At 38.1% G+C, this 13639-nt stretch overlaps 1 protein-coding gene across 1 annotated transcript in view; it reads right to left on the reverse strand.

The window, feature by feature from the left end:
- LOC121950945 (laminin subunit alpha-3-like) overlaps window positions 1-13639 on the reverse strand; it is a 78432-nt gene that overhangs the window by 3445 nt on the left and 61348 nt on the right. Inside the window, exons 55-74 of the mRNA XM_042497082.1 lie at window positions 12834-12933; window positions 12643-12759; window positions 12353-12523; window positions 11232-11383; window positions 10933-11139; window positions 10697-10845; window positions 9948-10110; window positions 9719-9849; window positions 8358-8502; window positions 8152-8247; window positions 7740-7897; window positions 7525-7642; window positions 7266-7406; window positions 7011-7141; window positions 6009-6143; window positions 5732-5852; window positions 1415-1548; window positions 1056-1236; window positions 769-927; window positions 475-640 (exon numbers count right to left, since the gene is read on the reverse strand). Of these exons, the coding sequence (XP_042353016.1) occupies window positions 475-640; window positions 769-927; window positions 1056-1236; window positions 1415-1548; window positions 5732-5852; window positions 6009-6143; window positions 7011-7141; window positions 7266-7406; window positions 7525-7642; window positions 7740-7897; window positions 8152-8247; window positions 8358-8502; window positions 9719-9849; window positions 9948-10110; window positions 10697-10845; window positions 10933-11139; window positions 11232-11383; window positions 12353-12523; window positions 12643-12759; window positions 12834-12933 (2875 nt within the window). The remainder of the gene's footprint in view (window positions 1-474; window positions 641-768; window positions 928-1055; window positions 1237-1414; window positions 1549-5731; window positions 5853-6008; window positions 6144-7010; window positions 7142-7265; window positions 7407-7524; window positions 7643-7739; window positions 7898-8151; window positions 8248-8357; window positions 8503-9718; window positions 9850-9947; window positions 10111-10696; window positions 10846-10932; window positions 11140-11231; window positions 11384-12352; window positions 12524-12642; window positions 12760-12833; window positions 12934-13639) is intronic.

Consider the following 13639-nt stretch of genomic DNA (forward strand, 5'->3'; position numbering starts at 1 on the left):
CTTTATCAGTCAGTGGGAAAGGCCTTTAAAATTCACATATGATCACTTATATCCCTCTCTTCAGACATACTTGCCTTTTTAGAGGGGAAAAAATAAGTTAAACCTGAATCATGTCCACTGGCATTTCCAGCTTTCAGAGATGTCTATATCACTGTTTCCCAACCAAGGGTTCCCAACCCCCACTAGGGGTCGCCATAGCTTCACAGGGGGTCACAAAGTCCTCTTGATTTAAAAGGGTGTAATAAATTTTTCAAAAAATTAAACAGTGAGCCTATATCTCAGGATATTAACCATTTTGGTGATCAAACTCAACATTTTTTAACTTGTTAAAGTTTAGATTATTATTCAAGATATTACTTGAATAGTGAGCAGGTTGTGTGGATGCTGTTGCAAGATCGCATACAAAAACTGATAAAGATCTTGATGAAATGCTTTTGCAGTGTTATCAGATTATTGTCAGAGAGATGTACTCACTGATGACGACATGCGCTCCATTCCCTGAGAAATAAGCCCCTCTCTGTGTCGGTCCCTCGAAACAGGGGCCAGCACCGTGGTTTGTGGTTGGATTTAACATTTTTGCTCCATTCATTTTAAAATTGCGTATACAGCCGGACACACTTTGCTTTGGAAGGGCCTTTAACTAAAAGTGAAAAAAACAAAACAAAACAAAAAAAACAAAATAATAATAATAATAATAAAACAGTGAATATAATGATATTTGTAAATTAACTGTTTGAGTGCTCTTTTTATTTATTCATTTATTTTTACCTTCAGCTCTTTGTGAAGCGACTCGGGGGCACTGCCCAGGTACACCGGTGACACAAACTGTTGCATGGATGTCAGCTCAGCATTGGTCAGCTGACCATCCTGGGCCCTGATCCCATCTACAACCAGTCGAAATTTCTTCCTCTCCAAACTAAATATGACCTGCAGGATTCATTGTACACATACAGAATGATAAAGCTTAGTTCTGTTATTGAGTAATTCTGCATTTGCAGCTTTAAAATTGTGCGTGAGTTGAGTTTCATTTGAAAGTATGATATGAGTCCACTGACCGAGTGCCACTTTCCATCATTGTACTTCTCCCTGTTGAAGATCTCCTTCTGTTTGCCAACTGACAGTCTGATCCTGCCTTTGGATATGTATAAAGCAAGATGAGAGCGCCCTCCTCGGGTAGCAGCAAAGAACAGCAGGCCCTCAAGGGCCCGAGTCTTCACATCTAGAGAGAAGTGGGGCCTGGAGAGGAGAAAGAAAGACACCATCTTTAGTGTTTGTGTGCGTTTGGCTCTGACAGAACTGTAGCATAAATTTTGAGATGACAGACTCTGTCACTTTTCATTTAGAAATCTTCCTCTGAAAGTTTTGTGTGTGTGCATGTATGTGTATTGTGAAACGGGTAAAACGGGTTACTCGCCTGGGCTGCAGGACCTGGAGTGGAAGGCTGTAGCTCAGGCTGCTGACAGGGCCGCCCATGCGATAAGCATTTGGAAGCAGAGCTGGTAATGCACATGCTGATAGGCTCTCATTCATTGCCTGCATCACAACATCCTGAAACAGCACAAAGAAGACACACTGAGCACAAGTTGGCCATCGAATCATCATTTTCTCACTCATATTTGGGACGTCTCCAAAGGGGCCCCACTCTGTCAAAATATAAAGATGCAGGGTAGTGGTAAAAATGACAACAATCTTAGTTTAACATATAAAAAATTCTTTAACCCACAGATGAGAACACTCAGGATTGGTCATACACTGAATGAACCAGCTCAGAACTGTATTATTTTCATTATCCATTCATCTGCCAATACAAGGAGGATTAATCGACTAATCGTTTGGCCAATAAATTGTCAGAAAATAGTCATACAACTGTCCAAAATGTAAATGTATTTCATTTTCTATCATAGAAGATTAAAGAAAACTAGTAAACATTCTCCCCTTTTTTAAGATTCTTTGCATTAAAAATACTAAAACAATAATCAAAATTGTTGCAGATAAATTTTATGTTATTTCACTGCTCATCTAAATCAGCTAATGTCATCATGCAGATCAGAAAAAGAGCAGATGATGGAGACATGCAATAGTTATGATAAATAGCAAAGTATAACCTGTTATAGTGATTTCATCACTCATTTAGTCAGTTTGGATCTTTTAGTTACAGCTACAAAATAACATACCAGATACGTTACGTTGGCACAACCCCCGCACACTTCCTGTTTACTCAGAGGTGTGTTTGGATGCAACATGGGAATTTTGTGCTTGTTTGGTTGCTTACAGTGTATGATTTGAGTGGTTTCAGTGATGACAGCAGTGAGTTACAAATACTATAGACTGCGAACAAACTCAAAGAGCTTTTTTAAATCGTCCATGTAGTCCTGATGGTACAGATAACACTAATGATAAAGGATGAAGGAGCAAAAAGAGTGGTATCATATGAATACTAAGTAAATTACACAGCCATTCTTGTACTCCTTCAGTTCTATTTTTCCCAAAACTCAAGACTCTTATGTGACAACTGATTATTGCACTTGTATGAACTCATGCAGCAGCTGAGAATTCATTATTCAGGCAATCTACTGTGGGTCAGGGTTGTTAAAGATTGTGGTGGTGATGCGGTCTCCATTAATCACATGCTCCAAATAAAAAGCTCAGAGCTTAGTAAATTATGATGGACATGCAAGATCCTTAGTGATTTAAAGAAATGATGTAACCATGCTTTGAAAATGTATCAGCACACAGTACGCTCTGCTAGGCCTCAAATTTTTCACTGCTTATCTGTGAAATGCCAACAATTCCTCTCAGGCGATGCTGCCAAACTTCTCACTGACTACATTTATTTGAATGTAGTTTCTAAACCTTAAGATTGTATTCAGAGTTGCAATAGATGGATAAATTTAGATTTGGTTGTTAATTCAAGACAAGTTTATTTAGGTAATGACAAAACACAGGGCTTTATTGGCCCACAATAGCAAGGGAGCCATTTACAGGATAAAACCACCTAAATTAAGAATTCCACTATTATTTCAGTAGCCAATCATTAATTGTATAAAGTTTGGGGCTGCTCAACAGACAATGAATGTTTGTTTTCTTTTTTTAAATACACAAATGAGTTGTATTTTAGTGTAGTGTTCTCCAGTCTGAAACAGAAAATGTCCCCATAAACTCAAAACCAGAGGTGTTTCTAGGATATGAGAACATTAGGGGCTTATTTTTTAAAATTTTATTTATTTTGAGGAACAAGCTCTATTTTGATGCCTTTTTTATGCACATTGGCACCTTATTTACCTTTAAAAAATTGCACTTTCGAGGTTAATTATGAGTTGTTATAGTAGTTGTTAGTGATTAGTGAGTAGAAATAAATGCTATCATTAAAAATCAATTGACCGGAGTTGGAAATATTGTTAAATGTATGTTTGTATAATCATTATATATAAACAATTTCCCCCACAGGATTAAAGTATTTCTATTCTATATTAACTTAGAGTGGTGTAATGTAACTTATTATATCCACTCAAGTACAAGTATAAACAGAATTATTACAGATTTTTACATCTGGGGCTTTTTAAATTATTATTTGGCCTATTCTTATTTTTGAAATATAGATAGCCTATATATTTACATCCAGGGCTATTTATAAAAACATTCTGGGATGAAGCATTGGACGGTGAGTTGCTCCTGATGTCATTTCTGACATCTTTCCTGATTCACTGTCTGTAGCAGCTCCCTGTGACAACATAAATTAGAGTTTTAACACTCTAGTTTTTGGATTGGGGATACAGTTCATGTTTACTAACACTTTTAAACTGTCTTCTTGAAAATGGCGATAATTTCCCAAAGCAAACTAATTTAAAATAATTTAACAAGTTTAAAACATATCATCTGTGTCCCTTCGTTTCCTTAAAAGTAGATTAAAAGTTTGCACATTCACATGAAGTCTAACACGTAAAGCAGAGTCATGGGTCAGAGAATGTAAATCCTGTTGTTTATTGAATATTAGCTGTGATGATTAGTAGTTTTATTTGATAATGAAGTTACCATTTGTATCATTTTAAAATCAGGCATGTCTGTGAGTGTTTCTATTAGATCTGACAGTAGTGAGTTAGAAGACACGTGCTTGTGAATGACTGTTAGTGGTTCATTACTGAGTTACACGAAAGAAAGAAAAGAGACATGAGCTGATTTCAAGCTTGTTATTCCACAAGTTTTTGTTTGAAATTAATGGACTTTTAAATAGAATAGATAGACAGAGATACAATACATTTAATAAATTGTGTGATTATTGGGAATGTTCATGATATGTTGTTTTATTTAAGTACACTGCAGATGAATGAGCTTGTGCATATAGGCAACAGAACGCTGTGGCACAAGCTGCCAGTTTTTCATGTCAATATTAGATTCTTGTCAGCATCAGCAGGTCTTAGGGCTCCTTCTTCTTCATCTCTGGAAATAAGGCAGCAAAATACAATTTGAGCAATGTCAACAATAGACAAACACAGAGTGATTATTGATTTGCACTTAACAATTATACAATAGTTTCACTGTAAAAATGAATAGAAGTTATAAAAGGGAAAGATAAGGATGACTTACTGCTAGTGAGTGGAATCAATCATCAAGTCACCATGTTCATAATGTACATGCTAGTTTTGAAAGTACCGCCTTTAAATAAGATGGACTGCTCTAGTTGTTAAACAGTTATTTTACTCAGTTTATTCCCTTTGAAGAAAAGTTAAAATTATTTCATCATAATGTCAGTATAGAAGCTCTGAGAAGCAAAGTGAAGGAAAAAAACCCTGGTGATCTATGTTTTAACTGTGATCCAAGTTGTTTTATCTCCTGTGTTTATGACTTAAGAACAGGTAAAAAAAAAAAAAAGATTTTGTCAGGATAATATTAAATTCCTTATTCTGTTTTTTTCATCTGTGAAATCAGATGGGAAAAAATTGGGGGCAGGTACTTATTTTTTAATTTGTCAGGATGATTTTTGTATAAGTTTGTTGTCTGTTTGTTGTTCTAAATAGGACTAAAAGCTTTCATGTTTTTTTTCCAGGTGAGTTTTAACCTCGCTAACGGCAGATTAGCGCAGATTAAAAACCATTTCTAGCCAAAAGAAAGACATGACAGTAATCTTACATAACTTACTTAAACACAATTTATGTACTTTGTGTTCAGAGTACATGAATTAAACTCAAACTGTTGCTGCCCCCCCATCCACCGACCCGCCATTACAAATAGATTCTTATTTTGTGGGAAATACAAAATGTTCATAACAATAAGCTCAGAATTTAAGACAGCATCACAATTACCGTTGCAATTTTCACTCGCCCCCTTATTTTCACTGCAAAACATGCCTAAAAATATTGCATCATGCATTTCAATCTTTTAGAAAAGCTGCTGTGAAATTGGGCATTTCAGGCTGCAACAGTCACAAAAACAGCCTGTGAAATCCAATTACAACAACAACCCACCAAAAATTAAATAATAATATGGATAATTCTGATTATATTGTTCACCTGTTATCCACAATGAAAAAAAAAAACGTAGGTTAGACATGAATATGCTAGCCAAACTTTTTTTAAACACCTGTTTTACAGATGAAAATTTAGGGAACTTAATGAAAGTTAGAGCACACTTAGAAAAATAGATCACTAGATCACGAGAATTTGATTTGTTACTTGCCTCTCAGGGCTTCTGTAGGTTTTTCATTTGTTTACAAAAACAATCAGCAAAGACTCACCTTCTTCGAGGCGCGGTCCAGCATCATTTTAGCAAAACTGTCGGGAGTACACACATCCAGCAAAACATCTCCAGAAGCAGCAAAGGTGCTGAGGTCCTCAGCCTTGTACAGATTGGCTGGCCTGCAAACAGAGTAGATGACAAATACATTATTAACACCAAACATCAAAGTGTATAGATATCTGGTGTGCAAACAAACTTCACTAATAAACGCTGCACATGAATCTGGAGATATTTCAAAATGTTGAGCCATGCAGTGCAGAGTGAGGAAATACTACCGTCTTGTGTAGAGGTTGGAAATGCAGCCTTGGAACTTGTTTTTTCCCAGGATCACAGAGCCACCTGTCTCAGGTATGGCAGCGCTGCCGCTCTGCTCCTTACCCGCATCTTCGTCATCAACGTACAGCTCAGTCCTGTTTAGAAAAATCGTGATATTTTTATCAGATTTTGGATTTTAGACTGCCAGCGTTTGTTTCACATTATATTCAACGACTGTTTGATTTTAACTGCAGCTTAACCGGTGTCGTTGTCAACGTTAATTTGTCATGTGTAGAACTGAGCCCATTTACTTGCTTGCTTGGCTTAAAACTAAAATCACACGAAACCACAGTGTAATGTGTGTCGTTGTCAAAAAAATGTTAAGTATGTGTGGATGTCAACATCATTTATTGTTTGTCTGCATAGCCCCTTTTACACTGTCTGTTCAAGGCGGAAATATCACGCCATTATGCTGCCTCGCCATTCTGTAAAAGCACAATCGCAGAATGGGAGCATAGAGAGCAAAGGGAGCATTGTCTCACCTTTGAGCCGGCACAGAAGGTAGTACAAGCCCCGAAATGGTGTTCATGTAAAAAGGTAAGCTAGTAGGATGGGATTATGGGCAGGCCGTGTGTGACAATTTTGGGGTCGTGTTACGTGTGTGACCCCCTAACAGAGATTGAAAGAGCAGCTAATAGCAGTTAGCGGCTGACACAAATAAGCTTCCATGAATGGTAAACGACTGCTATTGACATCTTATGTTATTGTTATTGTTTAGAAAGGGCTGCTGCTGGGTATGCAAACGTCACACTAGAGGCTGATGCTGTTGTGTTACATGTCATGCCTGTCACTCCTCTTTTGCTTCTACAATGCTGGCATATTGTCTGAGATCACTGCTTGATGCCACGGTTGTTTGGTTCTGCGTAAAAATGCAAAGACGGCATGAAGAAGAAAGTTTTTAGCGACCCCATAGCAGGATCTCTGTTTAAAAAGGGCTAATGTAAAATCAGTTTCTTTCATACCTTCCACTTCTTCTAGATATGGTCAAATAATGCCACTGGCCATCGTTATATTGCTTGTTTGATTTCCAGATCTTGTTGTTGAAGTGGAGAATCACATGGCCGTTTTCCAACTCAATACTTATCCCATTAGCCTGAAAAACATAAAAAATGAAAAGTTTTAAAATCAGACCAAGTTTTACCTGTTGTCTCACACAATCCAGATCTCATGAGGTCACAATTAAAAATTCAATGTCAGAATAAATGTTAAGGACTGACCGACTGTTTGTTCTGCAGAATGAGACCCTGATTCTCTGTGCTCTTGAATCCGAGGGACACAGAAACGTCATTGTTCAGAGTAAAGCCTGAGAGGCCAGATGACAGGGAGCTTCCTGTGCTGAACTCCGCTCTACGGGAAAGCTAGACAAAAACATGGACATTATGCATCAGTTAATTAGTTCATACATTAGCCTAAGTGTGGTTTGGGAGGTAATATACATGCTGATAACAGTTTGGGAAGCAGGGGATAAAGTCCTACCAAGGAGTCTGTGGGACAGCCTTTGCTGATGCCCACTTGCTCATCAAGAAGTTGAATAGCTGACAACTGCCTCAAGTTCCTCAAGCATCCTTTGTATGGCTGTATGTTGATGCCAAATCTGTGAAGAGGAACAGAAAATCAAGTTATGTTCAATAAAGTGGGAATACCTAACTCACAGCACACAATGATTAAGAGGAAAATTGACAACCACTTACTTTTCCCTGATGTCTTGTGGGGCGCCACCAACATAGAATTCTTTAAAGTCGGTGTTGGCGTACGAAGCTTTGGCTATGGCTACTTGTTTACTGGCCAAGAGGACTTTTATTTCTCCCTTTCCTGCGCTGATAATTAAGATTTCTTTCCATTCATTTATCTAAAGAAAAGAATAGAGAAGGTGAATGAATGATTCTTGATTTACAAATGTTACCTGGTTGGGTAATAGCAATTGTTAAGGGAGACCACTCACAAACAAGTATGTTCATTTGTCTTTATCGTGAATTTTGGGTCGGCACCCATTATACTGAAAAGACGAGATTCAAGATGAACCTGTCAGTCCTTTTGTTTGAATTGTCAAGGGGCGAACCTAAGAGACTGCAGAAAATGAATAAGAAGAAGAAAGCCTCTTACCGGGAATGACTTCTCTGTCGCCACAACTGGTGCATCAAGCAAATTACTACGTATGACAATGAAGCCCTTCTCCACCGTCACCATTAAGTATTTGTTCTGTGTTGAGGTGAAAATCGAGTAATCAAATTCTTGCACATAGTACATATACGTCTAACAAAATGCATCAAAACAAGATGTATAAAGCTAAAATATGAACAAAAGTTTACCTCATCTCCTAAGTATAAGAGCAGACCGTTTTCTGAGTGAGTCCGGAGGAGCATAGCAATACCCAGGATTTTTTCGGGTTTCTTAAAAATCACTTTGCCATAACCAGTGCCTTCATAGTATTGGGAATCATCTGGAGGTACATATCTGAAAGAAGGGGAAATCAGAAAATTACATTTCAGATTTTATTAAATGGGTGTCTTAAAGGACCCACAAAATGACCATCTGAATATGAATTAGTCATGAGATGGTACCTTGAATTTTTAAGGAAAACGTTTTTCTTGCATGCCTCCACAGAAAACAGCAAACATTGATTTATTGATTGGATGGGGACCAGCTTAACAACAGCAAAACTACATCAAAACGTGTTTACAAAGTCTCACACAACTTGGGCAGTATAATAAAGTCTCATTTATTCAGTCATATGCTCAGTACTTCCCAAACATATGCATTACTGCTAAAAAAAAAAAAAAAAACAACCTTATTGTTGGAGCATGATTTTAATGAGAGCATGGTTAAGTTTAACTCTAAGTTCAGTTTTAACATATACAAGGGAATATATTGGCGACAATGTGATGTAATATAAAAAGTTTTCCTTAGTTTATAATCACCTGAAAACAAGAATAGCTGTGTTTTGTTACTTTTGAATGAACCGTTGTCGACATAAGGAGTGGATCCTCGTCCACAGAGCTTGCCATGTTGCACTGCCATGTTCCTACAGTTGCCCAGAATGGACAAACCAAACACTGGCTCTAGGTAGGGCCATTTAAGTCAGCCACCGTAAATGTCAGAAAAACAATGATGGCTTATCAAGAAACTGCTTTATTCTGTGTTTATACCCGGTTTTAAATCACAGCTTCTGTTCGTTTTCAAGTGGAAGAGACCTCTGTGGATAATTCGACTCCTGGTAAAAACCTCCTGAACAATGAACACTGAAGGAATCCTAGCCAAGAATTTCAGCTGGTTGCTATCTGCAATCCTCACAACTAGATGCCACGAAATCTCCCCAAATCTTACAAAGTGTTACTTTAAAAAGAAAGGTTTTAGTGAAAATGGACGTATTTGGGATGTAGTGAGAATACAACTAGATAAATGAGACTTGAGGTATACTGCACAAGTTGTGTGAGAGTTTGTCAACAAATGTTGTGACATAGTTTTGCTGTTGTTAATAAATCTCTGTTTTTCTGCTGCATGTTTATAGTTAATGCAGAAGCAGCGGTGAAGTTGCGCAATAATTACATTTTTCTATGGCCAAGAGGTGTGTGTGTGTGTGTTTCAGGTGGAATTAAAATGCACGTCACCACAGGCCATACTTGATGCTGCTTGGTGTAGGTGTGTTTTTACCGTAAAAAGATATTATTACCTCTTGCATGTAGTGTTTGTAGCTGTGATCCCTTGTGCCTTTTGGAAATTGTAGAGACTGATGCCGTTGTCGTTAAAAGATGAGAACTCAAGGCAGCCTATGTACTTGGGATAGTTGAGAGAAGGTGGCGGCTGAAGAGGAGCAAAACAGAGACAAGTTTATTAACACATGATATAGTTAAAAATAAACAAATGAATGATATTACAGTTTTTATTTCCTTGGTGCTTACTGTGAAGTTGTCAGGATAGCCTCCAATGTAGAAAACAAAATCATCAGGACTGACATTAAGGAGGTTCTTGGTCTCGTCTCCTTGCCTGTCTCTTACAATTGGGTCTTTGGGTTTGGATGAGGTGATTTCTTTGGTGAGTGTCATCTTTGCATCTTGGTAAATCCTAAATCCGCAACACATTTACAATCTTCACAAATGTCTTTGGCATTTCACACTTACAATGCTATCTAGTAAGTCACCTTGGATAAGAGTGTGCACTTATGCCTCATTCCCACTGCACTTAAAACTGCAAACATCGACTAACATCTGGCTTTTTAATAAAATGGGAATGCGTACAATCAGCTCTGACATCCAGGTCAGATGACTCTCCGACGGAAACAGATATTTATTGCCTCTGGCTCCAATCAGCAATGATGGGAAACTGAACACGTGGTTGACACGCTAATTTCAGCCTAACCGGCAAGATGCAATGACGCACTGCCACTAATCATCGACCGTCTCCTCCTAAACAGTGCTCAAACATTGGTCCAAATTAATCTGTATCGAGTTTTCTCACACACACTCACACACACACAAGAGGCAAACTTGTCTGCTGAAAAGCCGTGTATACAGCTCTGCTCTCCTGGTAATGGGAAAGCAGTGTATAGCCTATTTTTAGCAGGTTTACCTGTGTTTAATAATCCCGAATGCATGCTGTAATTTTAGTGGACAGAAACATGTAGTGAAACAATTTTAAGCTGCAAGTTTACCTGCGTAGGTCCACTCTATCAAACGTAGATGGCTCAGACCCAGACCTACTGATGGTATCCAATGTTAGCTTGTTCTCGACTCCGTTGAGCTTGTACACACCATGCAGCACGTTGTTCTTCAGATACATGCCGATGTAGTCCTTAGAAGGCTAAAAGAAAACAGTATGTTTGCAAGTTGTTTGCAATCAGGAGCTAAATCTTCATCAAAGGATCTATATGCATTTAGAGTCACTTACATCTCTATTGCCAAGGTACAACACAAACATGTTTCCACTGTCTGTGACCTGTCTGCGTCTGCGTCTGCGTCCTCTATCACCCCTTGAAGGACTTTCAGGTCTCTGTAGCGACAGTGACAGGGACGTGTAGGCTTTCATATCATCCAGATTCCTTGGTGGACGCATCTCCACGTGGGCATTGCCTGAGAACTTCATTGGGATTGCAATCTGGGAAAGAGACATAAAAAAGGGAAATTAAATCTAAAAAGGCAAAAGGGACAAGTCGGTTTGATTTGTTTTTTTACAGAGCGGGACCTCACCCTGTTAGCTGCGTCCCGGGCTTGTTCGATGAGCTCTTTGATCTTATTGATGTTGTCAGATATCTTGGTTATGGGCGAGAACTGCAAGGTCAGGTTCTCCACCTCTGAGATCTTATCACTCAGATTTGGAATTTTGTTCAGCAAGTCCTTCACTGTGAGTAGAAGATAAGAGAGAGAAAACAAACTGTTAAACAAATTACAGCATCTACATATTTAATACAACGTTTATAATAAAAAACATGGTGATTCTGTACCTTAAAGTACAAAAAAACCTACTAGAATTACCAACTTGCTGTTGTATGCCTTCACAAATCTGTCAAGTAATTTACATCCATGTCTGTAAAAACAAGGATGCTGCACACGCATCTTTCTCCCGGCAGCACTGAAGATCTTTACAATCAGTGCAGATTCAAGGTGGACGCCGAAGATTTGTGTAACCAATTCGGTATCTGACCAAATGTCTCTCCTTCTGTTTCTGAGTTACGCCTTTGAATCATGACCAGAAAAGTTTTTTACAGAACATCATAATGTTACTGTGAAGTAGGCCTTTGACCTTTTGGATATAAAATGTCACCACTTCTTAATTTTAACCTATTAAACATCTGAGTGATTTTTTTTTATAATTGGTACATGAAGTCAGTGACCTTGATATGGCCTTAGGTCACTGACTTCAAACCATTTTATTCTTGAGTCTAAACACGTGTTCAATGTGAAGACATTCCCTCAAGGTGATCTTGAGATATCACATTCACAAGAATGAGATGGATTCAATATCACTGTGACCTTTGACCACCAAAATCTGATCAGTTTGCCGTCGAGTCCAAGTGAATGTTTGGGCCAAATTTGAAAAAAACTCCCTAAAGGCCTTCTTAAAATATTGCCTTCACAAGAATGTGACAGACAGGATCACAGTGACCTTGACCTTTGTCCTCTGCCCACCAAAATCTGAACATTTGTCGCCAAATTTGCAAAAAAAGATGTTCTTGAGATATTGCGTCATGAGATTGGGACAGACAACCTGCAAATACAATGCCTCGATACACGGTTATCACAGGCACGAAGGCATGAGAAATGAAAAGGTATTACCTAATGTGCCTAAATACATCTTTTCAAAATCTCACCTGTCTTGTTCACATCATCCAATACACCGCCTAGGTTTGAGTCTCCAGAAGTGACACTGATCTTAGCCATTTCCTTTTTGATGTCATTCAGTTTATCCATTGTATTTTTGGCCGTGTCATTGGCTGCAGCTGCCTTCTGTTTGGCTTCATCAATCATGTCACTGATGTCATCTGATGTGAAGAAATGAGTGATTAGGGAAAGTGAAGAGGAAACGAGAACCTTGATAGTAGACTCAGACACAATCAGTTAAATATTCATGCCAATGCTGTTGTGTCGTGACTTGTTCTACCTCTCTGGATGTTGTTTATTTGGTTCTGTTTATCCAGCAGGTCTTTCTGAAGATCTTGCTTTTTCTTGTCAGCATCTGCTAGGCGCTTCTTCAGGTCATTAATTTGGTCCGCAGCATCTTTTTAAGAAAAACAATTAGCGACAAAGCTTTTGGGTCACAAAAAACAACGGTTTAATTTTAGGGCTGAATACCTTGAAGGTCTTCCTCGGCATCGTTTGCATTCTTCAGGAGCTCATCACCATTCTTTTTGAGGTCTTTTGCTCTTTCTGTGAGCTTCTTGTTTTTTACATCCTAATGGGACAAAAAAACAGATTCGTTAACATGAAAAATGTTATCAAAATATATCTAAAAATGTAATTTCTATCATTCCAAAAAGCATGTACAATTACTTGTTTAAAGGTCCAGTGTGTATTTAGGGGTATATATCTGAAGAAATGAAATATGATATAAATATATTGTCTTTAGTGTATAATCACCTAAAAATAAGAATCATTGTGTTTTTGTCATCTCAGAATAAGCCGCTTATCTCTAAATAGGGAGCGGATCCTCGTCCACAGAATCCGACATGTTCCACTGCAGTGTTTTTACAGTTGCCCAGAAGGGACAAACCAAACACTGCCTCTAGATAGGATTATTTGTTTGTTTTTTTGTCACCGGAGTTAGAAGCCCCTGAATGAAGCTGAATAGCTACAGAAAAACACTTATTTTTAATGTGAAACTGCTTCATTTGTTTGTTTTTTTTTCAGTTTAAATCACTGGGTATGTTTATTTAAAGAGAAGAGGACACCACCACACATAATTTGGCTCCTGGTAAAACCTCCTGACATTTGCAAGTGCAATGTGGAACTGATTTATTCCATATATACACCAGTTTTGATCATCTGGTCCGTTTGTTTCGGAGAGGAGGAGACCTCTATGGATAATTCGGCTCTCAATAAAAAACACCTGAACCATTAACACTGAAAAAATCTTGACCAGGAGTTCACACTTGGCACAG

Source organism: Plectropomus leopardus, chromosome 12, assembly GCF_008729295.1.
Source record: "Plectropomus leopardus isolate mb chromosome 12, YSFRI_Pleo_2.0, whole genome shotgun sequence".
NCBI classification, from domain to species: Eukaryota; Metazoa; Chordata; class Actinopteri; order Perciformes; family Serranidae; genus Plectropomus; species Plectropomus leopardus.